The sequence below is a fragment of the Schistocerca serialis genome, chromosome 1 (assembly GCF_023864345.2).
Source record: "Schistocerca serialis cubense isolate TAMUIC-IGC-003099 chromosome 1, iqSchSeri2.2, whole genome shotgun sequence".
In the NCBI taxonomy this organism is placed as follows: domain Eukaryota; kingdom Metazoa; phylum Arthropoda; class Insecta; order Orthoptera; family Acrididae; genus Schistocerca; species Schistocerca serialis.
The window spans coordinates 1,166,166,075-1,166,192,457 of record NC_064638.1 but is presented as its reverse complement, the minus strand read 5'-3'; the positions used below and the strand labels follow the sequence as shown (position 1 = coordinate 1,166,192,457).

Below are 26,383 nucleotides of genomic sequence, written 5' to 3'. Positions count from 1 at the left end.
TAGTTTTCAGAGAAGGCATTTAGTGCTGTTTCACAAGATGTCTTATCGCTCCCACCACTGACAAAACTGTAATTTTCCCAATTGATTGTTGGGTGTTTAAAGTCTCCACTGATGATTACAGTATGATTGGCAAACTTACTTACAAGTTAATTGAGATTTTCTCTGAAGTTTTCAGTTACATCAGATGAGTCTGGTGGGCGACAGAAGGACCCCACCTCTGATACTGAGTCTTGCCCAATCAATCTCACATGCAGCTTCCATTTCTATCTCAACAGATTTGAGTTTTTTGTCTACTGTGACAAATACATCACCTCCATTTCCTATTCACCTATCCTTTCCATATACACTTAAATTTTACCCAAAAATCTCACTGCTATCAATTTCAGGTTTCAACCAGCGTTCTGTACCTGGTATTATGTGAGCTACAGTGCTTTTCATGAGCACTTCAAACTCTGGCACTTTGTTGCAAATGATTTGGCAGTTTACCGTGATGATTTAATGCTCTCACCTGTGGGAGGTATTTCTTTTGATCTTACACTGATACTTCTGGGTTTCCTACAGCTATTGTTATGTGGACTCGATGGAGAGACGCCTAACCTAGAAAACCCTTGTGTGCATCCCACACACAGTCAGCTACCTGAGTAGGAGCTCTGATATGTAGTGCACACCTGACCTATTCAGAGGAATCCTACAGTTTTCAATCCTATGGCACAAGTCCAGGAAGTTACAGCCTAGAGTTCTCTTGTTTAGTCCTTCCATTCAACTCAAAACCAAAGGGCCACAATCAGCTCTGGGGATAATGCAGCAAATTGCAAGCTTCATTGAAACTCAACATGCATGGCTGGTCTTCTCACCCTTCTCTGCCAGTTGTTGGAATGACCCAAGAATGACCTCAGAGCCCAGATGACACACATCATTTGTTTAAATGTGCACCACAATCTGCAGTTGGTTGCACCTTGTTCCCTCAATGGCTGACAGAATAGCCTCTTCAACATGTTCAATTATTTGCATCAGTAAAATAATATTCAAGGAATCACCAAATTTCCCTTGCCAATGCAAATGGAAGGAAACAATGGGTAGGATGAAACTTGTGGAATAAGTTTGTGGGTAGCTGATGAATTTGATTCTTGTAACGAATTCTCTACTTGGATATTAAAAAACTTTAGGAGTAGCACTTTGTTAATTATCTGACAATCTCAATTTCAAAGACTTTTGGGATATTATTTACTGTTTGGAACGGGCTAAAATTTGTTTATGAGAAATCTATTGTTACAGTATCTATTACGGATCAGCAGTTTACTTGAGTATTTGTGCATTATTAACAATACCAAGCAATTCTTACCTCAGAGCTTTGAACTCCACATTGGGATGTACATCAAACCCAAACAATGTTGACGCAGCATGAAGAAACACATGTTCTGCTAAACCTCCTGAGCCAGAGCCACGATGCCCCCAAAGGAAGGCCCCTGGTGGCCTCTCTATTTCCCATGGCCAGTCTAGTGGGCACGACTCTATATCTGCCAAGTCACAGTCTTTTTGCTGGAGCATCTGCTGCAGTTCAACTGTGTGGGAGAGAAATCCAGTTTATTGCATACTGTGCAAAAACTGCATGCTTGCAAACACAATGTAGTATAATCAACAAATTAATACAAAATAAAACCACACTGATATGTCAACATTTAAAAAAATAAAGACATTCTTGGTATTTTGATTCATACAGAATTATGTAAGAGTTGTTAACATTTGAAAGTACACTTTTCATGGAATAATATAAGTTCTTGTTGTTGTTGTGATCTTCAGCCCAGAGACTGGTTTGATGCAGCTCTCCATGCTACTCTATCCTGTGCAAGCTTCTTCATCTCCCAGTACCTACTGTAGCCTACATCCTTCTGAATCTGCTTAGTGTATTCATCTCTTGGTCTCCCTCTACGATTTTTACCCTCCATGCTGCCCTACAATACTAAATTGGTGATCCCCCAATGTCTCAGAACATGTCCTACCAACCGATCCCTTCTTCTAGTCAAGTTGTGCCACAAGCTCCTCTTCTCCCCAATTCTATTCAATACCTCCTCATTAGTTATGTGATCTACCCATCTAATCTTCAGCATTCTTCTGTAGCACCACATTTCGAAAGCTTCTATTCTCTTCTTGTCCAAACTATTTATCGTCCATGTTTCACTTCCATACATGGCTACACTCCATACAAATACTTTCAGAAACGACTTCCTGGCATTTAAATCTATACTCGATGTTAACAAACTCCTGTTCTTCAGAAATGCTTCCCTTGCCATTGCCAGTCTACATTTTAAATCCTCTCTACCTCGACCATCATCAATTATTTTGCTCCCCAAATAGCAAAACTCATTTACTACTTTAAGTGTCTCATTTCCTAATCTAATTTCCTCAGCATCACCCGACTTAATTCGATTACATTCCATTATCGTCGTTTTGCTTTTGTTGATGTTCATCTTATATCCTCCTTTCAAGACACTGTCCATTCCGTTAAACTGCTCTTCCAAGTCCTTTGCTGTCTCTGACAGAATTACAATATCATTGGCGAATCTCAAAGTTTTTATTTCTTCTCCATGGATTTTAATACCTACTCCGAACTTTTCTTTTGTTTCCTTTATTGCTTGCTCAATATACAGATGTAATAACATCAGGGAGAGGCTACAACCTTGTCTTACTCCCTTCCCAACAATTGCTTCCCTTTCATACCCCTCGACTCTTATAACTGCCATCTGATTTCTGTACAAATTGTAAGTAGCCTTTCGCTCCCTGTATTTTACCCCTGCCACCTTCAGAATTTGAAAGAGAGTCTTCCATTCAACATTGTCAAAAGCTTTCTCTAAGTCTACAAATGCTAGAAATGTAGGTTTGCCTTTTCTTAATCTTTCTTCTAAGATAAGTCGTAGGGTCAGTATTGCCTCACATGTTCCCACATTTCTACGGAATCCAAATTGATCTTCCCCGAGGTCAGCTTATACCAGTTTTTCCATTCGTCTGTAAAGAATTCGCGTTAGTATTTTGGTTGGTTGGTTGTTTTGGGGAAGGAGACCAGACAGCGTGGTCATCGGTCTCATCGGATTAGGGAAGGATGGGGAAGGAAGTCGGCCGTGCCCTTTCAGAGGAACCATCCCGGCATTTGCCTGGAGTGATTTAGGGAAATCACGGAAAACCTAAATCAGGATGGCCGGACGCGGGATTGAACCGTCGTCCTCCCGAATGCGAGTCCAGTGTCTAACCACTGCGCCACCTCGCTCGGTGTTAGTATTTTGCAGCTGTGACTTATTAAACTGATAGTTCGGTAATTTTCACATCTGTCAACACCTGCTTTCTTTGGGATTGGAATTATTATATTCTTCTTGAAGTCTGAGGGTATTTCGCCGGTCTCGTACATCTTGCTCACCAGATGGTAGAGTTCTGAAAGGACTGGCTCTCCCAAGGCCATCAGTAGTTCTAATGGAATGTTGTTTACTCCCGGGGCCTTGTTTCGACTCAGGTCTTTCAGTGCTCTGTCAAACTCTTCACACAATATTGTATCTCCCATTTCATCTTCATCTACATCCTCTTCCATTTCCATAATATTGTCCTCAAGTACATCGCCCTTGTATAGACCCTCTATACACTCATTCCACCTTTCTGCTTTCCCTTCTTTGCTTAGAACTGGGTTTCCATCTGAGCTCTTGATATTCATACAAGTGGATCTCTTTTCTCCAAAGGTCTCTTTAATTTTCCTGTAGGCAGTATCTATCTTACCCCTAGTGAGATAAGCCTCTACATCCTTACAGTTGTCCTCTAGCCATCCCTGCTTAGCCATTTTGCACTTCCTGTCGATCTCATTTTTGAGACGTTTGTATTCCTTTTTGCCTGCTTCATTTACTGCATTTTTATATTTTCTCCTTTCATCAATTAAATTCAATATTTCTTCTGTTACCCAAGGGTTTCTACTAGCCCTCATCTTTTTACCTATTTGATCCTCTGCTGCCTTCACTATTTCATCCCTCAAAGCTATCCATTCTTCTTCTACTGTATTTCTTTCCCCCATTCCTATCAATTGTTCCCTTATGCTCTCCTTGAAACTCTGTACAACCTCTGGTTCTTTCAGTTTATCCAGGTCCCATCTCCTTAATTTCCCACCTTTTTGCAGTTTCTTCAGTTTTAGTCTACAGTTCATAACCAATAGATTGTGGTCAGAGTCCACATCTGCCCCTGGAAATATCTTACAATTTAAAACCTGGTTCCTAAACCTCTGTCTTACCATTATATAATCTATCTGATACCTTTCAGTATCTCCAGGGTTCTTCCATGTATACAACCTTCTTTCATGATTCTTAAACCAAGTGTAAGCTATGATTAAGTTATGCTCTGCGCAAAATTCTACCAGGTGGCTTCCTCTTTCATTTCTTAGCCCCAATCCATATTCACCTACTATGTTACCTTCTCTCCCTTTTGCTACTACCGAATTCCAGTCACCCATGACTATTAAATTTACGTCTCCTTTCACTACGTGAATAATTTCTTTTATCTCATCATACATTTCATCAATTTCTTCGTCATCTGCAGAGCTAGTTGGCATATAAACTTGCACTACTGTAGTAGGCGTGGGCTTTGTGTCTATCTTGGCCACAATAATGCGTTCACTGTGCTGTTTGTAGTAGCTTATCCACACTCCTATTTTTTTATTCATTATTAAACCTACTCCTGCATTACCCGTTTGATTTTGTATTTATAACCCTGTATTCACCTGACCAAAAGTCTTGTTCCTCCTGCCATCGAACTTCACTAATTCCCACTATATCTAACTTTAACCTATCCATTTCCCTTTTTAAATTTTCTAATCTACCTGCCCGATTAAGGAATCTGACACTCCGCGCTCCGATCCGTAGAACGCCAATTTTCTTTCTCCTGATAACAATGTCCTCTTGAGTAGTCCCCGCCCGGAGATCCGAATGGGGGACTATTTTACCCCCGGAATATTTTACTGAAGAGGATGCCATCATCATTTAATCATACAGTAAAGCTGCATGCCCTCGGGAAAAATTACGGCTGTAGTTTCCCCTTGCTTTCAGCCGTTCGCAGTACCAGAACAGCAAGGCCATTTTGGTTAATGTTACAAAGCCAGATCAGTCAATCATCCATACTGTTGCCCCTGCAACTACTGAAAAGGCTGCTGCTCCTCTTCAGGAACCACACATTTGTCTGGCCTCTCAACAGATACCCCCTCTGTTGTGGTTGCACCTATGGTATGGCTATCTGTATCGTTGAGGCACGCAAGCCTCCCCACCAACGGCAAGGTCCATGGTTCATGGGGGGAGGATAATGTAAATAGAGAGGTAAATTTTGACACACAAGCCTTAAATTTCAACCTGTCAGTGTGATGGGTGCAAAGCGCACCAATATGTTACAGAATCACATCATCCCTAGCCTGCCTGATTTACACTTGCTGGAAGGTACAGCTTTCATGCAGGATGGTGCTCCACCTCATATTGCTACACGAGTGAAAGATCTCTTGTGCACATCGTATGGTGAGGATCGCATTCTCAGTTGCCACTTCCATCATGCTTGGCCTCCCATGTCTAGAGACCTCAATCTGTGAGATCATTGGTTGTGAAGTCACAAGTCTACCGCAGTTGTCCGCCCTCATTATGGATGCTGAAAAACAATATATGAAGGCAATTTTTCACCATGCCTACTGATATGCTGTACACATCATGTGTTCCTTGACTACGAGCAGTCTTGATGAATTATGGCCGACATGTTGAGCATTTGTTATAAAGAAATAGTCTTTGCTAAAAAACAATTGTTATCTTAATTATTACTTCTGTATCATATGAAGCACCATCTGTGGTCATTTTGTGTACTTTTTTGGTTTCAATAAAACCTCATTTTATTTCAAGCATGTGTGTCAACTTTTATTATTCTATGAAATATTGAATTTTCAAATGTTAGCGGATTTTTGGGTCACCTTGTACATTAAACATTTTAAAATGAGACAGATATATCACCACCAACTCTAATATGATTTCCAGTTTACATCTGAGGCTTTCAGGAGATATTACTTATTGTTTCCCTTCTGTTGTTATGGGGTTTTTGGCCAGGCATTCTCTTTCAGAGAGTTTGGCCACCTGGTGCAAGTCTTTTTATTTAACACCACTTTGGCGACTTATGTGTCGATAATGATGAAATGATGGTGAGGTCAATACAACACTTAGTCCCCAAGTGGAGAAAATCTCCGACTCAATTGCGAATCGAATCAGAAGCCCTTGCGTGACATTCCGCAATGCTGACTAATCAGCTACTGAGGAGGACTTCTGTTGTTATAACATACTTTTTTTTTACTCTCTCATTTTAGCACCTGTGTTACTTAGGTTTTTCTCTCCTCATTGCCTTAATATTAACACAGGTTTCTTGTATTCCCTTTTTACTAGAATTAGATTAGATTGAGTCCCTCAGATATACAAACTTCTATAAGTGCTGATGGTCTCCTTGAAAATTTCATACTCCATGATTCAGTTATTCATATTTCACCAAATGTTATTATTCAGTGCTCACAAAGTTGCTCTGTGGTTTCTAATGGTTAACATCAGTGTGGCCCTAAACTATAATACTCTTATGGTCCAAAGACCTTGACAAAAGAGTCAAATCATAAAAAGACACTCACAACCAGGCAGTGTTGCTTCATAAAATGCATATACTGCGTACTATGCTAGAAATTATTTCCATAACATGATGAGAATGTCTCAAAAGTATTCCCCATTTAGAGAACTTTGGGAAAGGGATTGGGTGCAAACTTTTGAGGAACAAGGGTTGAAATATACAGAGGATTTTATGTGACAGGATCTTACGTGGTGCCACACTGATGTAACAACCTGTTTTCATAAATAGAACTATTTTTTCATCAAGAATGACCCACAATCATCATACTGTAATTAAAAGCTGCTAGTATCACAATAGCTTAGTGTGCAATTCAAATGTCAAAATAAAGAGTTAATACAGAATATTATCTTCCAATTACTTAGAAGCTTTCCTTTTCAACTTGTAGGGTGCATTAATACCAAAAACTGGCATGAAGTGGAATACTCACTTGCAGTAATCACACAGTCCACATCATGCGCATCAGTTTCTTTATTGAAAAAGTCAGTCCTTGAGGCTTCCAGTTTTTTGTCATAGCATGGCATGATCGTCACATGATAAATTGAAGACGGACTTATCTTGAGTAATGTAGAGAGATGATCTTTAACCAAAGACCCCATTACTTGCTGTGGTGATTTTACAGATGACATGTATGGCAAAACAAGAGGTCCATGCGTCTTTTCTGCATAACAAACCCAACCTACATTTATGAGAAGAGAAATATATTTGTTAGCAGTAATTAAATGTGTTATATAATGAAATTATATCAGAGCTAAAATATTATTTACTGTTGCAAATTTCACGATAAGCTCAAATTATTCAGTAATCAGGAAGAAAGAAGTGTTCTAACAAAATCAGAATGAATGTGAATGTGTGTGTGTTTGTTTGTGTGTGTGTGTGTGTGTGTGTGTGTGTGTGTGTGTGTGAGAGAGAGAGAGAGAGAGAGAGAGAGAGAGAGAGAGAGAGCAGAGATTTCGAATTAGAAGAAGAAAATTTTACAGGAAAAAAGATTTCCTCAAATCATACTACAGAAAGTGCAAAATTACTAAAAAGATTGAGAGAGTAATAATTGCAATTAACTCTCCCAATTTACAGGTTGTCAATGATATCAGGTTCTGTGGGCTTTTGCTGAAGTTTCACTCCTGCTATTGACGAAGTATCTCTTCTCTAATGGCTGAAGGAATAAGAATTATTATTATCTACTGTAAAATTAAATTTTTAAATATCTATGTAGTGCCATTCACTTGCATTATTAAAACAACGTTTACACAGGCTATAAAACATAACAAAATTAGCAGAAAAGTTATTATTTTAATGTAAAAAAGAAATAATGCTTAACTGTACACATTATGTAGCTGCTGTTCATCTACTGTTGCTTGGTTAATAAAATGACAATCAATACATACACTTTCGCCAAAATGTACACCATTAGGTTACTTAAAAGACAATGCAAATAACTGCTTATTTTATGAATGAAAAGGCATTACTGTAGTAAAAGTTTGTGTCACTTACTACAAACTAATTAAAAAAGGATATTACATGGGCAGAACAAAAGATTCGGCAGTACAATGGTTGAGTAATTAGCTATGACAAGTAAGCCTAAGTAGAAATTTGAAATGTAATGTAGTGGTACAGGAACAGGCACAACAACGCCACAACAGAATGTTACATGTATATGGTTATATAAACAATTCACAGAAGTACAGTTATAGCGAGGTGTGCTTGAGGCGGAAGTGGTTTACATTTGTTCACCAGAGGCACTGAAAATCACCCAATGGTTCTAAACACCTATGAGAGTCTGTGATATTTAGCTGTAGTGCAGTGAAGGTCATATGTCTCATGGAGCTGATTTATCCAACACAAGTTGCTTTCATTTCAGACCCACACTGCCTCACAGATGGATGTTCCAGGTAACAGCAATTATTCACCCCCTGAACTCGCACTATTGTACCTTACAGGCAGATAATCTTATTCTTTAATTTCTTTTACACGAGATTTCTAGTTTCCTAATTATAATTTATGTTTTAGTGAGATTACTTAGAGAAATTTGGAGTGAATAACTGTTCATAAAATCACAACAACCAAATTATTTTTAATTGTGTGGTTTCAGTTTGCTTTAGTGTGGTTCTCTTTCTTTGTAACTACAGTTTTATTTGTTCAAATTTTTCAGCACATAGGCATGTACAGTACTTAATACAGTATCAATTTTAATTTAATTTATTATACATTATTCATTTTCCCATTGTTTCTTGGTTGTTTGCTAATTTGTGAAGAAAGGTAAATACTCTTTTTACAACCCTTTTCATTAATCACATTCAACAAGGAAGTTCCAGCATGTAGTGGTTCCTAACTGAGGCTTTTTTGAGGGCAATGATTGGCAAAATACTGGCAAATGTGTGTAACAGAAGCAGGCAAATTATGCAGATGACAGAGGAGATGTTTTCTGAAGACTCTGACTCTGAAGTTGACTGGTGATTCATAAATTCCTGTTGAAAATGATCTGCCAACGATACATGACACACGCTCAGAAATTTCCAAAAATGAACTGTATCAGAATATTTTGTATGAATAATTACTACTGATGTTGATCAGCATGTTCCTAATCAAAAGGAAGGAATCTCAATTCTGATGATAATGTGCCTTTTTTAATAACATGGAATGACACCCTCCAGATTCACCAAGTGTTCCAAATTCCTCTGTTAAGTTTATCTCAGGACTACTGAAGTGACTCTGTTTATTATTTCTGTATAGCTAAAACATTGCACAAGACTGACAAAATGTGTTTGACACAGATGAATTTCTTTCTGAAATTGAATAAAAAATTAAAATCTTTGAATTTCAATACTTCATTAACTTAAAATTTTCAGGTAAATCACAACATTCAAAAATGGCTTAATACATGCCAGAAAAAAGCCATATTCACCCCGCAGGTGGATCTTCAACTCTCTACAAGCCTCCCACGCAGATGTTCCCCAGAACAAACTGTAAAATCATGTTCCTATCTACGTGCTGTTATATAAATAATACTTACCACACTGAAACCACCCCTAGACACAAAGAAAAGGAATACTGCTGAACATTATGGATTATCTTAGTGCCATCTCATTGCCTTTGATAGAGAAATTGAAAGGATGAGATAATTATAACATATAGTGTTTCACAATAAAGAACTATCTGCAACATGAACAAGTATTGGGATATGTAAGTGAGAAATTACAGATGAAATGAAGGCATGTATAGCAAAAGTAAAGATAATTTTATTTGTTAATTCACCTACTTACATGCATGCCCAGAATACTGGAAATAGAAAGGAAATCTGGGATAAACTGATAGAAGTCTACACAGGGTCTGGACTATCAAGAAGAAGAGGCTTGTTGAGAACACCTTAATGACACGACTTGAAAACTGTTTGTCTGTGGAACACTATGTAACAAAGATAATTTCTACTTCAAACAAGTTGAATGGCTTAAGTTTCAGCATAAAAGATGAATAACTTGTTTCTATTGCATTCACTGGGCTACCTGACAAGTACAAGCTGATGATTAATCAGTTTAGAAGATTTGAATGTTACAGTCACTGGGGATTCATTTAAGATAGGGTCACTGGAAGAGGTGAAGACAATGTCTGCCATAAATCATCTGCCGACTTGGCTCTTCAGACTAAAAGGAGGGCTCATCAGAGTGATAAATGCCACATTTCCATAGGACCAAAATGCTACAGCTGGAATAAATACAGCCTTTTGGAAAACAATTTTCTGAGTAAAAACAACACTTACAGCAAGCTGGTGGTAAAACCAGCAACTGAAACCACACCACAGAGAGAGAGAGAGAGAGAGAGAGAGAGAGAGAGAGAGAGAGAGAGAGAGAGTGTGTGCGTGTGTGCGCGCGTGCGTGTGTGTGTGTGTCGTCTATTGTTGACGAAGGCCTTAATGGTCGAAAGTTTTACTTGTGACACTCTCTTTGTTGTGCCTCAGCACCTCTGCTATATGATTAGTAGCACCTTTACTTTTCATAATATTGTTACATTCCATCCTGGATTTTCCACTGTTTAATCTATGGCAATGGGTCATTTACATTCTGATGCAATGGAAAACTGGTGTAAAAGTATGGCCGAAGCAGGTGCGGCTTGAAATTAAAGGCTCTTAGTGGAGCCACCCCAAAATACACATTAAAATAAATTTCTCAGTAACATATTACAGAATTTAAATTATATGATTGCATTTCGCATATTTCCCACATGGTTTCAAATAGAGCCTGTCAAAGTTTTTGGGACTGTTGATATGTGATGTCATGATATTTTTCGAACAGATAGTAGCTAGTCTTAAGGCTGCACCTTGAAATTCCACTTAGCTCTATGAAGCAGAGGTTTGGAGGCATGGTTTCCTGGGAGTACAGCTCTTATGGGCGAGCCGAAGGCTCCACTGTTTCAGCCCAAGGGTGTACTATCAATCTGCACACAATTTTCACATTCCACTGCTTACATCAAAAGGGAATGAACAGAATTTCTGAAACTTTGCTATTGAATTCCTGTCTCTGTATATCTCTGTTATCCTTTGATGTGTCTTTAATCAACATTTAGTATTATTGTTTTGATAGGGTTTTAGACAGTTTTTCTTATTACTGTCACTGGCTATTCTATCCACCGCTGGAATAAGTTTGCAAACGTCCCGCCTGAGTGCAATAGAGTACGGTAACATAAGTTTCAACGCCTAGCGAGAGTTTCACAAATGATAAGAGGAATAAGCATGTGAAATATACCTTTTGCATGAAATATGTCCAGATATACTTTAATTTCCTTTCTTGCTGAATGAGGGTTGTGTGCGTTATTAGCAAGTTTCTTTCTGTGAGTTATGCACGAGTTTAGTGAGTTTTACTTTCTTGCAAATAACAGCAACATAAAACGAGTTCGAAAACAACACAGTATGAATTCAGTGTGCAATTTATCAGGTAAAATTTTGGAACATGTGGTTAGGATGAAAGTGAAGGAACTTGGTGTGCCCAGCCTCGAAGTAAAACACGAATCAAGAACAAAAACACAAACAGTGTAAATCCAGGCAACTTTAACACAGTGATGTACAATGCAGCTAAGTGGCTGTGTGCACTATATCACTCAAAATGCATATTTTTGTAACACACAAGTGTAAATACATTAAGTGCAGTTCCATGGCAAATTGAACAAGTTTTCATGTCGGCCAGTCACAGCACAAGCTCAGTGACGTAATGGAAACATCACTGTTCTGTCACTCAATTTCATAAACACTGCAGTTTGATTGTACAAAACATTAAATGTCTGAAGTTTAGAACCATAAGCATGCAATGAAGCTAATGCACACTGCATTAAAGATCTTTCCAAAATCCATCTTTTAAAATGATTTGTTGTGGTAAACTGTCGGGAAATGTGTTGTTGGGTGATAAATAAGCTACCTATAGATTTTACATTGGAGTTGGCTTTTGATGTTTTTTCGTATTTGATTATGAAACGGAAAGAACATACAGTACGTAAAAGTTTGGTTTGAGTGTGATATTGCCCCCCCCCCCCCCCCTCCTGAAGTCTTGGTTATGGTGACAAATTGATCTGTAGCATAGCTCGAGCTCTAGGTTAGTTTCGATCAATAAATGTCGCAGCCTTCTCCAGTATGGAGACCACGAGCTGCACCTGGGCCGAAGGTATCACATATAAAGGAGCTATGAACAATCCATAGTTCAGAAGGTAAACAGGCCAGATTCCCTGTCCAGTATTCTACCTCTCAAGTTCAGTGAATACTTGAATTATTATTCAGACCTGTGTGGACCAATGCCTACAAGGTTTTCTTACATCACCTAAGAATAATGATCATTCACCAGAAATCATTCAAACTTTTAAGGAACGTTTGATAACACACACTGTTAAAGGAGTCTCCTCATTAGATTACCAATTAAGTTTCTGCATAACATGATGCTTGAAGAAGCATGGTCAGGAAAGAAGCCAGATCCTTGGCATCTAGGAGATTCGGCATTACAGCGTAAATCCAAATTCCAAAGAACAGAGGTACAAATAGGTCCAAGAAAAGCAACTAATTTATACTTGTAGGGTACTGTGAAGAAATTACAGCATACCACATATTTGAACATTCCCACAAGAGATCAATAAAAGTAATTTTCAAGAGGAAATGGTTTACAAGGATTGAGTGAAATTAAGCACTTCTGGTCATTCACAAGAAAACATACCAATTGTTTATTCCGTTCATAAATAAAGGTTTGCAAGATATTGAAACAGAATGTGATACTACCAAAACAAGTAGTAATTTAAAAGACAACAACAACAAATGAAAGTAGCACACAAGAATTGAGTCTCAACAAAGATGCTCAGTCCACCAGGCGCATTCAGTCACTGAGAAGATCTACAATCTCATCTTAACTTCATTTCTGGCCCGAGCTGCTGGAGTTGGCAGTCGTGTGTGTGCGTGGCGTGTGCTTCGTTGCATGTATGACTGGTGTGAGTTTCTCTTTTGCTGATGAAGGCTGTGGCCAAAAGCTTTGTGTAAGTGTCTTATACTTGTACCTATTTGCAACTTAACATGTCGTCTTTATGGTAAGTAGCAATATATCTTTTCCTACATTGTTGATGTACCACAACTTAAAATTTCATAAAGAATTACTTGAACCAGCTCCATCAATACTGGAAGATGAGTTACGAATGGGAGATTCTGACAAACGACTGCGAGAAATACATGACAAAACAACTGGTGAAGTAAATGCACTATCAACTCATTGGTGACTTTGCAGTAAAAGTTCCAGCAGAAACAACACTGACTGGGATGTTCAAGGTTAAGAGTCTATGCCTGACTGTATTCTTATCTTTGGTGAGCTAAATGTGAAGCTACGAATGATCGGCTCTATATATCATTCTCTGTCTCGAATGTTCACTTTATTTGTGTGTTCACGGTAGGAAGCGTTAAAACGCTAATATTTGCCAAATTGGAAATGCCCTTAGTCATATACACAATGTGCACTGAGAGTATCCTTGACATGGCAAGTTATCTTCGGACCATGTAGACATAAGCCAAGAAAGAAAACACAGTTCTTCAATTTTCTTTATAAATTAAAAAGACTGTCACAAATAAGCTTTCCGCCAGCAAGGCCTTCATCAAAAATTGACCACACCCACACCCACACCCACACCCACAACACACACACACACACACACACACACACACACACACACACACACACACACACACACACACACACACGTCACTTTGAGAGTCTTGATAAGCCAGAGCTTCCTCCCGTGAAGCAAGGACCATTGGCAATGCCAAATGGACACCACCTCCTGACAGATGGCAACACAGAGATCATCGGAGGGAATATAGGAACTCGCTGGCTGAGGTATGAGGACTGCAGCCTTGGCAGTAGCATCAGCAGCCTCGTTTCCTGGCAGACCGACATGACCAGGAACCCACAGAAACATCACACTGCCTACATCAAGAGTGAGAAAGTGACAGTTTTCCTGGACCTGCTGCTGTACAGCGCATTTAGACTTTAAAGGGTGCTGAGTGAGTCTGAGCAGAGCACACAATTGAAAAGGCTGTGTCACCTGATGTACTCCATGGCATGATACAGGGCGAAGAGCTCGGCTGTAAATACTGAACAGTGTGCCAGAAGCCGATATCGAAAGACACGGGTGCTGCAACATCTGAATCTGGATGACGTCTGGCCCTGGGTCGGAGGATCGGGATTAACTGAGAGCATGATCTAGCTCCCTCATGGTAAATGTGGCATGCTCCCTCATAGTAAATGTGGCATTGCAGCACTCACGATTCAGAGAAGAGAACGGTATTGCCTGAGCCTCCACTCGTTTCCAATGGAGGAACATAGGATGATAGTGGGAAGAGCCCGAAACTTCTGCAAAATGGTGGCCCAAGGTGTTGGAGATAGCAGTAGGGTCCACGAGGACATCATCTGCTACTGTCATGCCAGAAATTGGGGAATGGATCTTGGTCCCACACAGCCATCAGGGGTTGGTCCACATGACAGAGGAAGGGGTGGAACTGTTAAAAGAACTAGTGAATGAAATCCAGCTAGCTTTTCTGCTGTCTCGAAGAAAGCGAAGACACTTTGCACACATCTGTTTATAATGAATGCAGTTAGTCATCACCGGCTGACGGTTAAAAACACGGAGAGCACGTCTCCATGGGTGAATTGCATCGCGGCATGCCTCAATTAACCAAGGAACTGGGAGATGACATGGTAAAGAGGAAGTGCGAGAAATGGAACGTTCTGCAGCAGTAAGGATAACGATTGTGAGATATTCCACCTGGTTATCACAACTGGGGAAATTTTGTTCTTCGAAGATTTCCAGGGAGGAGTAAAGCTGTCAGTCAGCCTTAGTAAGCTGTCATTTGGGCGTGCAAGTGGATGGGGTAGGAGTTAGCAAAGAGAAAATACATGGTAAATGGTCGCTTGAGTAGGCGTTAGAAATAACGGACCACTCAAGAGGATGGGCAAGCTGGGCAATGCAGAAGGATAGGTCCAAATGGGAATAGGTGTGCGAGGAGTCGGAAAGGAAAGTGGATGCTCCAGTGTTAAGGCAGAAGAGGCTAAGCTAGTTAAGAAGGTCAGCCAAGAGGGCATCTCTCTGACAGGTCCTAGGAGAACCCCAAAGAGGATGATGCGCATTAAAGTCACCGAGTAGCAAAAATGGGGGAGGCAGCTGCTCAGTAAGCTGAAGGAAGTCTGCCCTTGTGACATCGAATCACGGAGGGACAAAAATGGTGCACAGGTAAAAAGTCAGGTGGGGCAAGAAAAGGCGAAATGCAACAGCATGAAGATGGGTAGTCAGGGAGATGGGTTGACTATGAATGTCATCCTGTATGAGCAATATGATGCCTCCATGAAATGGAATGCTGACCTCTGGGGGAAGGTCAAAACAAATCGGTAGGAAATGTGAAAGCTCAAACCGGTCGTGAGGGTGCAATTTCGTTTCCTGAGGGCAGAGTACAAGGGAACACTGCAATGCTAAAAGCAACTGCAAATCCTCATTGTGGGACCGAAGACTGCGAATGTTCCATTGGAGGAAAGTCATGATGAGGAAGAGCTGTAGGGCTGTCACCTCGCTGGCTGCCGAGTGACAGCCAGTGAAGAGTCACTACTACAGGGCACACAAGCAGGAGGATCCTACTCCATGGAGTCCACAGAAGCATCAGCTTGGTTGTGTGGTTGGTCTGTGGAGTCCAATGCTGAAAAACAGTTGGTGGCCAGCACCAGTGACATGGAGGCCACCCGGGTTGAGGTATAATGTGACGACACCGTCGAAGAGGATTTTCGAAGACTTGGCTGTTGTTTGGCTGGAGGGACGGAGGAAGTCTTAATGGGAATACTCCTTCTGTCCTTTCCGGCCTACCAGTTGTGTAGCCGATAACTTTGCCCCTTGAGACAAGAGTTTGACGGCTTGTTGCACAGCTGGACATGAGGTGCTGATGCTACCTTGACACTGGGCGATTTCACAACCTCAGAGCTGAATGGAGGTCACACATCTGCGTGGCTATGTCCTTCATGGAGTGAGGGGTAACAAGAACGGAACTATAGATGCCAGATGGGAGAATGCAGGGTTTGCGACTAGCCAGTAAATTGCGAACTACTGGGTAAGGCACTTTTTCCTTTACCAGATCTCTTGGACAGCCCGCTCATAAAGATACATGAGAGGAGGCAGCCTGGCAGCCATTGCAGTTGATACAGCGGGGAGAAGGAGGTGGACAATCGCTCTCGTGCACATCCCTACCACAGGTGACACATTTTGTTGGGTGTCGACAAGACGTTCTAGTGTGGTTGAAATGATGACACTGGCAGCAGTGCATCGGGTTCGGAATATACGGCCAGACTGTGATAATTTCATAGCCTGCTTTGATATTTGATGGAAGCACCGCTCTATCAAAGGTGAGAAAAAGTGTGCGGGTGGCCACTAAGGAGGAATCTACCTTTTTCATTACATGATGGTTGGCAAAGACACCCTGATCACAGGGGTAAGGTTCGATTTCGGCCTCAGTTAGACCATTGAGCTGCCTGGTGTAAATTACACTATGGGAAGAATTCAAAGTTCTACGGGCCTCGACACGAACAGGGTAGCTGTGGAGGAGCAAGGCAGCAAACAGCTGGTGTGCTTGAGAATCAGAAGTAGTCTCCAAAAGCAAAGTATCATTCCATAAATGAGAGCAGGATTTCACTGGGCTGACAATTGCATCAACACCTTCCTGAATAAAAAACAGATTTACCATGGCGAAGGACTGACTGTCTTCAGTATATGAGACCACGAGGACCTGTGGTGCAGCAGGAGGGGTCTTTGAATCATTATGCTCATTACATTTCCGTTTTGTAGACATTGATTGGGAAGATGATTGACTCATTGCGAGAAGATTCCCCATGACTGCCAGTATCTCCGGTGGCGCACTCCTTCCAACTGGTGCCCCCTTCACAAGGGGGCGCACCTGCCTTAGGTGACTGTTCACTCCTCAGGTCACACCTCCCGAACACCTGCCAGAGGAACCAATTGCAATTGGAAATTTGGGAAGGTTGCAGCTCAGGCAATTGCTCCTCCCTGGACCTGACCTGTACCAGGGGGTACGTGCGAACCCTACCTGTCGACCCGGGGCTGGGAATTATGCGTTACCCAGTCACCTGTTACGTGTCAGACGCATGGGCCGGCCTTCAGGAGCGCACAGGGAGGAAGAAGAAAAGAGGAAGCTCAAACGCCAAAGCGGAGGAACGAGAGGAGGAAGGAAACAAAGAAAAGAAAAGGGAGTGAAAAACAAAGGTGAGACTGTCTTACGAAAGCGACAAACGATGCAGAACATTCCCAATAACATCCCAGACATGTTCCCAAACTGAGGGGCAATAGAATAGCAAGAGGATAGACATGCAGCACAGAAGGGAAAATATGCTGCAAAGGCTGGGGCCCCTTGGTAGCCAAGCACAAACCCGCCAAAGAGTGGCGAGCCCCCTGGAAGGAGAAAAGCTGGTGTAGGTGGTAAGGATCCATATGGTACAGGCTGTGAAGCAGTTATTGAAATGAAGGATGTCGTGTTGGGTAGCGTGCTCAGCAACAGGGTGGTCCGCTTGTTTCTTGGCCACTGTTTGTCGGTAGACATTCATGCGAACAGACAGCTTGTTGGTCGTCATGCCCACATAGAATGCTGAAAAGTGGTAGCAGTTTAGCTTCTAGATCACATGACTGGTTCCACAGGTAGCCCTGTCTTTGATAGGATAGGTGATGTTTGTGACTGAACTGGAGTAGGTGGTGGTGGTGGGAGGACGTATGGGCCAGGTCTTGTATCTAGGTCTATAACAGGTAATGGGTTCAGAGCAGGGATTGTGTAGGGATGGACAAGTACATTGTGTAGGTTTGGTGGATGGGGGAGGGTTGGGGAGGATAGTGGCCAGGACATTTTTCATTTCAGGGCACGACGAGAGGTAGTCGAAACCCTGGCGGCGAATGTAATTCAGTTGCTCCATTACTGGGTAGTACTGAGTTACGAGGGGAATGTTGTTCTGTGGCTGGACGGTGAGACTTTGGGAGTTGGTGGAAGACTGGAAAGATGAGCTACGAGAGATTTGCTTTTGTACAAGGCTGGGAGGATAATTACAGTCTGTGAAGGCTTCAGTGAGACACTCGGTATATTTTGAGAGGGACTGCTCATCACTGCAGATGCAACAACCACGGGTGGATAGGCTGTATGGAAGGGACTTCTTGATATGGAATGGCAGCTGTTGAATTGGAGGTATTGCTGGTGGTTAGTAGGTTTGATATGGACAGAGGTACTGATGTTTCCATCGTTGAGGTGGAGGTCAACATGGAGGAAGGTGGCTTATTGGGTTGAGTAGGACCAGGTGAAGCAAATTGGGGAGAACCTGTTGAGGTTATCGAAGAATGTGGATAGGGTGTCCTTACCCTTGATACAGATCGCAAAGACGTCATCAATGAATTCTGGGTGTTTAGGAAGGATTCCTCTAGATGGCCCAAGAATAGGTCACCATAGGATGGTGCCATGTAGGTGCCCAAAGTCGTAACCCAGATTTGTTTGTAGGGAATGCCTTCACAGGAGAAGTAATTGTGGGCGAGGATATAACCGGTTATGGTGACTAAAAAAGGAGGTTGTTGGTTTGGAATTCGTCAGGCATTGGGAAAAGTAGTGTTCAATAGCGGTAAAACCATAGGCATTAGGGATGTTAGTGTAAAGATACGTGGCATCAATAGTGACGAGCAGGGCACCATGTGGTAAAGGAACAGGAACTGTTGAGAGTTGGTGTAGTAAATTGTTGCTATCTTTTATATATGAGGGTACATTCCGTGTAATAGGTTGAAGGTGTTGGTCTATGAGAGCAAAGATTCTGTCAGTTGGGGCACAGTAACCGGCCACAATGGGGTGTTCTTGGTGGTTGGGTTGGGTTGACTTGGGGGAGGAGACCAAACTGCTAGGTCATCGGTCTCATCGGATTAGGGAAGGATGGGGAAGGAAGTCGGCCATGACCTTTCAAATGAACCATCCCGGCATTTGCCTGAAGCGATTTAGGGAAATCACGGAAAACCTAAATCAGGATGGCCAGATGCGGGATTGAACCGTCATCCTCCTGAATGCAAGTCCAGTGTGCTGACCACTGCACCACCTCACTCAGTAGGGTGGTTGGATTTATGGACTTTAGGAAGCATGTAGAAGGTAGGAGTGCGAGGAGTGGTAGGTGTGAGCAAGGAGATGGACTCCAGGGAGAAGTTCTCGGATGGGCCTAAGGATTTGAGGAGTGACTGGAGATCCTGCCAGATTTCTGGAATGGAGTCATTGTGTCAAGGTTTGTAGGTGGATGTATCTGATAGCTGGCACAGTCCATCTGCAATGTAATCCTTGTGGTTAAAAACAAGTGGAGGAGCCTTCGTCCGCAGTTAGGATCACAAGCTCGGGATAAGTTTTTAGATGATGGACTGCGGTTCCTTCTGCGGATGTAAAGTTAGTTTGCATGTTGAGGGGTTTGGGGAATGATGGTGAGGCAAGATTCAAGGTTACGAAATTCTGGAAAGTTAACAGGAGGGCGATTTGGGGGCAGTGGGAGTGAATCACGGCTGGATCGAGGAGCACTAAGCCGTGCAAGCTACCACAATTCCAAGATGTTCTACCATTTGCTGCTACTCGTATATGGCAATGGCACTGTTTTCATCAAAGTTTAGCCAATTTGCACGAAATATTCATAAATCGTGTACACAAACCTTTCTTGAAAATCAGTATATCTATTAGTGAAAACTGTACCAAAATCCTGTAGTTCATGAGATTAGCCTGATCATACATACAGAACAGCAGCAGGTAACTGCAATTTATATATCTACTGAAGATAGATGGAAGTAAATAGATGTAATGACTGGAATGAAAGAAATTGGACAAATACTGGCATATACTGAGGACAGCAGTGTCTCCAGAGCTACAGGATTTTTGGACCAAACAATTTTTAAAAAGAGATGGTGTCAGTATTCTACAAAGGGAAGGGGAGAGCTGGAAAAGAATGGATCGTGCATGAGGGGGTGAGTTTGAGGGAGAAATGGAAGTATGGAGTTATTCAGTACACCACTGAAAATGTTAATCTTACCAGGGCACGTTGATGCCAGAACAGGGAGGCATTCAGAGGTACCATTCTCTGCCTTTTTATACCGATCAATAAATTCTTTTTGGCTTTCTATCAACACTATGTCCTCAGCTAATCTCATATCCAGCACAAGGTCAGCCCCTTGTGATTTGAAGTAACCTGCAACAGACAACAGTAAACATATTTCCTTTGTACTCCAGATTCCACCCAAATATGCAAAATTCCATTATCTGGGAATTCATTCTGATACAGGTGACAAAAGCGTATTTATTTATTATTTTATATTTAGGTGTGAACACAACTTAAGCTAATGCTTTAGTATACTCTAATGATTGTGAATATTCTGAAACTAACACTGGTATACATGACTGAAATTGACTTTATACCACAGATTAAGGACATGACAATATACAACTGATTAGGTGTACATAACTGTAGAATGGTCTCCAAAAATTCAGTGTGCTCATTAGCAATATCTTTATTATTACCTCTACCACAAAGGCTCTGCTTGAAACTGGAAAGCCATTACATTGCTGATTCAAGGCATGATGCCACAGGATGGGCAATCTGCAACTGTTCAGTACTGAGGAAATTTGACTTTTTTATGTTGTGTCAGTCAGTTGCAACGGTAAACACAAAGGGTAATATCAGTTAGAGTACTTGTTGCTATACTGGAGCTATTCATGCCTTTTGGCACCACCTGTATGACTAGTTACACTTAATAAAAAGGTGTGTGGTTTGAGAATGGTTGCGTCACCCCAAAACCATTAACCACTGCACCAAAAATTGTTTATCAATGCAACTGAGATTTGGGGGGGGGGATATCCAATTTCTTCCAAGCCCTAAGCCATTACATTGTTGCTAGAATGATACATCAGTGGCACTCACGGAATTCACCTGTAATAAGTGAAAGTTCTGAACGACTGCTTTCTGAAGTTCAGTAAAAGATACAAAACCATTATCACTCTTTTTTTATTTTATGTTTATTAATATAGAACAGTTTCACACTGAACACCAAATATCCCCCTACTAATAAACAAAAATGAGGAAATACAAACACTCACAAAGAGCTGATTGTCAACTGCAGCACATAATTCACACATGTAATGGCACAGAGATGTTACAACTAACCGAGAAGCATCTTCTACATCTACATCTACATCTACATCCATACTCCACAAGCCATCTGATGGTGTGTGACGGAGGGTTCCCTGAGTACCTCTATCGGTTCTCCCTTCTATTCCAGTCTCGTATTGTTCGTGGAAAGAAGGATTGCCGGTATGCTTCTGTGTGGGCTCTAATCTCTCTGATTTTATCCTCATGGTCCCTTCGCGAGATATACGTAGGAGGGAGCAATATACTGCTTGACTCCTCGGTGAAGGTATGTTCTCGAAACTTCAACAAAAGCCCGTATCGAGCTACTGAGCGTCTCTCCGGCAGAGTCTTCCACTGGAGTTTATCTATCATCTCCGTAACGCTTTCGCGATTACTAAATGATCCTGTAACGAAGCGCGCTGCTCTCCGTTGGATCTTCTCTCTCTCTTCTATCAACCCTATCCGGTACGGATCCCACACTGCTGAGCAGTATTCAAGCAGTGGGCGAACAAGCGTACTGTAACCTACTTCCTTTGTTTTCGGATTGCATTTCCTTAGGATTCTTACAATGAATCTCAGTCTGGCATCTGCGTTACCAACGATCAACTTTATATGATCATTCCATTTTAAATCACTCCTAGTGCGTACTCCCAAATAATTTATGGAATTAACTGCTTCCAGTTGCTGACCTGCTATTTTGCAGCTAAATGATAAGGGATCTATCTTTCTATGTATTCGCAGCACTTTACACTTGTCTACATTGAGATTGAATTGTCATTCCCTGCACCATGCGTCAATTCGCTGCAGATCCTCCTGTATTTCAGTACAATTTTCCACTGTTACAACCCCTCGATACACCACAGCATCATCTGCAAAAAGCCTCAGTGAACTTCCGATGTCATCCACAAGGTCATTTATGCATATTGTGAATAGCAACGGTCCTATGACACCCCCCTGTGGCACACCTGAAATCACTCTTACTTCGGAAGACTTCTTTCCATTGAGAATGACATGCTGCATTTTGTTATCTAGAAACTCTTCAATCTAATCACACAATTGGTCTGATAGTCCATATGCCCTTACTTTGTTCATTAAATGACTGTGGGGAATTGTATCGAACGCCTTGTGGAAGTCAAGAAACACGGCATCTACCTGTTAACCCGTGTCTACGGCCCTCTGAGTCTCTGTGGTTGTATGTGAGAGAGCGTGTATTTAAACTAAATAAACAGTGGAAGCTCAAACGCTAGTACTGTCCCGTGCTGAAAGGGGAAAAGAGGGGCAGCGGGGTGGGGTGGGGTGGGGTGGGGTAGGGTGGGGTGGGGTGGGGTGGGGTGGGGTGGGGTGGGGTAGGGTGGGGTGGGGTGGGGTGGGGTGGAGTGGGGTGGGGTGGGGTGGAGTGGGGTGGGGTTGGGGGAGGGGGAGGAGAAAAAGGAAGATTAATGTTTAACACCACATTGATGAAGAGGTCATTAAAGACAGAGCACATGTTCGGATCGGAGAAGGCAATCAGCTGTGTCCCTTCCAAAGGGCTCACCCTGGCGATTGCCTTAAACGATTTAAGGAAATCATGAAAACCCTAAATGTAGATGGGCTGACAGGAATTTGAACCATTATTGTCCCTCTGGAACGAATCTTATTAGATCTCAACATTTGAGGTGCCAACTGGTGTCAGATAAATAAGCAAAAGTTGTGGAAGGACAAGAGAAGTGGAAGAAGTCATATCCAGTTTGCTGCAGCAGAAAAATGATGATGATATCTGTAGCTAATATCATTTCACTTACCAGTAAGTTTTCGAGCAGCATCTTCTGGTTCTATGTGGAAAGCTTCAGCCAAAGACAGAACTGGCTGAACTGAGAGGGAAATAACAATAAATTTGGCTTGACCTGACCCCTGGAAAAAAATTTAGAAAGTATATTAACCATTTTCAAGAAGTTAACTTAGATGAAATTAACTTCATGTTCAGTTGGTATGAAAAGGAAGGAAGGACAATTACGGATCGATTTACCGTTGACATCAAGGTCATCAGAGATGGAGCACAAGCTCAGATTGTTTCAAGGATGGGGAAGGAAATTGGAACCATCCCAGTATTTGTTTGGAATTATTTGAGGAAATCATGGAAAACTTAAATCCGAGTGGTCATACAAGGATCTGTTCCATCATCAATAGATATGACACTTGATAATACATTTATAACTTCCAACGACATATTTGGAAGAAATGCACAGCACAGTAGGCTGCTGTTATTATCTTTATTGTTGATTTTAGGGTGCTGAATAGCAAAATTATCAGTGATTTTGCTGCATATGCACGTATAAATTTCATAAAACGAATACAAAGTCATTTTTCACAATCAATTTTACTGTGCTATTCCACAGACACATATTAACATTTTTAAAGAGTTTGTGGAAGTGCCAATGTTTGTGAGAACAATGGGAGCTGCCCTCCACAATATTTCCTTATGTCGCTGGGTAGTCCACAGGGTAGGGTGGAAGAATTCCTAGATAGTGAAAGAATGATTCAGATAAGTGAAGCGTAAAACTGTTTTCCAAAGATCACCCCTCAGCCTACTCTCCCAGCCCCCATCATCATACACCCTGCATGTCCTGCTGTCACAGGGTTGAATCGCTTCATAGCATTTCCTTTCATTCTAGAATAAAACAATGACCAAAGAATGAGGTTATGAATGTTGAAATATAATTACATAAATATGATCCTATGAAATGGTATTTGGGAGTGGCAAATAAAAAAGTTTTCTACATAAAAACCCTACCAAACAACAATATCACTACTATATTGCCAACAATTATAAGGTACATACATCGACAAGCCACCTTAGCATGTGTGGAGGTGGGTGATTTTTGTTCTACAGTGAAACCTCACTAATCTGACCTCTGAATGTCTGACTTCTCTCTTGGCCCAATCATCGCATCTCTGGTGCTTTATACATTACAATTTTGTGTATGATTTTTTTTGTGTGTGAACAATTTCTTATAATTTTGTTAGAGTTTTAACACGGAAACAGTATTTCAGACACTATTTCCAACTGAAAATTAAAGTTGTGCTTACTCTATCGTGATGTTATGGGTCAATGTAAGTGTTCCTCTGATAATCTGACCTCCTCGACATCTATATCTACATGGTTAATCTGCAATTCACACTTAAGTGCTTCGCAGATGGTTCATCGAACCATTTTCATACTACTTCTCTACCATTCCACTCACGAAGAGCGCGTGGGAAAAAGGAACACCTAAATCTTTCTGTACGAGCTCTGATATCTCTTATTTTATTATGATGATCATTTCTCCCTACGTAGGTGAGTGTCAACAAAATATTTTAGCATTAGGAAGAGAAAGATGGTGATTGAAATCTCGTAAATAGATCTCGCCACAAAGAAAACCGCCTTTGTTTCAATGACTGCCACCCCAACTCGAGTATCATATCAGTGACACTCTCACTCCTATTGCACGATAACACGAAACAAGCTGCCCTTCTTTGCACTTTTTCTTTTCCATCAATCCTACCTGGTAAGGATCCCATACCGTGCAGCAATATTCCAGTACGGGATAGACAAGTGTAATGTAGACTGTCTCTTTAGTGGATTTGTCGAATCTTCTAAGTGATTTGCCAACAAAGGGCAGTATCTGTTTCGCCTTCCCCACAATATTATCTATGTGGTCTTTCCAATTTAAGTTGCTCGTAATTGTAATTCCTAGGTATTTAGTCGAATTGACAGCCCTTAGATTTGTGCGATTTATCGTATACCCAAAATTTATCGGATTTCTTTTAGTACCCATGTGGATGACCTCGCACTTTTCTTTGTTTAGTTCCAATTGCCACTTTTTGCACCATACATTTTGTAATTGGAATTGATCATCTGATGATTTTACTAGACGGTAAATTACAGCATCACCTGCAAACAATCTAAGGGGACTGCTTAGATCAGGCTGTTCCAACCGAGCTCCAGGGAGCCGGAGCACTCCGGAGCGCTCACTTCGGCAGCTTGGAGCCCGCGTGGAGGGGGAAAGCGGACTCACTGCCCCCTGGCCACATGCAGCCGCAACTGACACACTAATCCGTGTTCAATGACAGCTATGACTAGCCGCGGGAGCCCAGTACCTCCATTGGAGGATACCTTTCTATTCATTGAGAGGGATGGTCGTCCACAATGTCTTATATGTCATAAAGTATTTAATTCTGTAAAGAGGTACAATATACGACGACATTATATACGTCTTCACGCAGCGCACTAAGATCAGGTAGAAGGCGTTGCACGCAGAGAACTGGTAGCGAGGCTTAAGAACGACATACCAGGAGACGTAAGTTCAAAAACGGTTCTGTAATGCGTTTATTATTTTCAAGTGAATGAGAGCGGAGAAAACACTACTGAATCTGCAATTCGACTAAGCTACAGGGTCGTTCACATCATTGTGACAAGTGGCAAGCCATTTTAGGTGGGACCACTCGTAAAATCGTGCACGGTAGCAGTTGCAGAATGTTTGTTTCCAATGGAGGTGCAGGCAATTGAAGGGGTTTGCCTGTCGAAGCAAACAATGTCTCGTCGAATCCTGGACATAGCAGCGGATTTAGAGACCCAGCTCAGGAAAAAGGCGGAGAGCTTTGTTGCATTTTCGCTAGCACTTGACGAAAGCACCGACACATCAGACTGTGCTCAACTTGCAGTCTTTGTGCGAGGTGTCGACATGGAGCTGCAGGCAACTGAAGAACTCTTGGATGTGGTACCACTCGATTACACCGCAACAATACGTGACATTTTTGAAGCTGTTTGTGAATCAGTGGACAATATGAATTTGCCGTGGGAAAAGCTCCATTCTGTAGCGACAGACAGTGCACTACAAATGATCGGGCGTCACCAAGGTTATCATTTGAAAAATAAACTCAGGGACGAATTCAGGAAAGACATTTTGACTCTTCATTGTTTTATTCACCAAGAGGCACTGTGTGCTGAAACAGTAGAGCTAGGTGGCGTAATGAAAGACGTCGTGAAGTGTGTGAATTTTGGCGGCGTCACAGCATGAATCATCGCCAGTTCA

General features: G+C 41.6%; 1 protein-coding gene across 1 annotated transcript in view; it reads right to left on the bottom strand.

The window, feature by feature from the left end:
- The window catches only part of LOC126418252 (probable cytosolic Fe-S cluster assembly factor CPIJ010948), a 62,680-nt gene that overhangs the window by 19,217 nt on the left and 17,080 nt on the right, over nt 1-26,383 (bottom strand). The window contains exons 4-7 of the mRNA XM_050085178.1: nt 23,114-23,222; nt 20,241-20,396; nt 7,088-7,336; nt 1,343-1,562 (exon numbers count right to left, since the gene is read on the bottom strand). Of these exons, the coding sequence (XP_049941135.1) occupies nt 1,343-1,562; nt 7,088-7,336; nt 20,241-20,396; nt 23,114-23,222 (734 nt within the window). The remainder of the gene's footprint in view (nt 1-1,342; nt 1,563-7,087; nt 7,337-20,240; nt 20,397-23,113; nt 23,223-26,383) is intronic.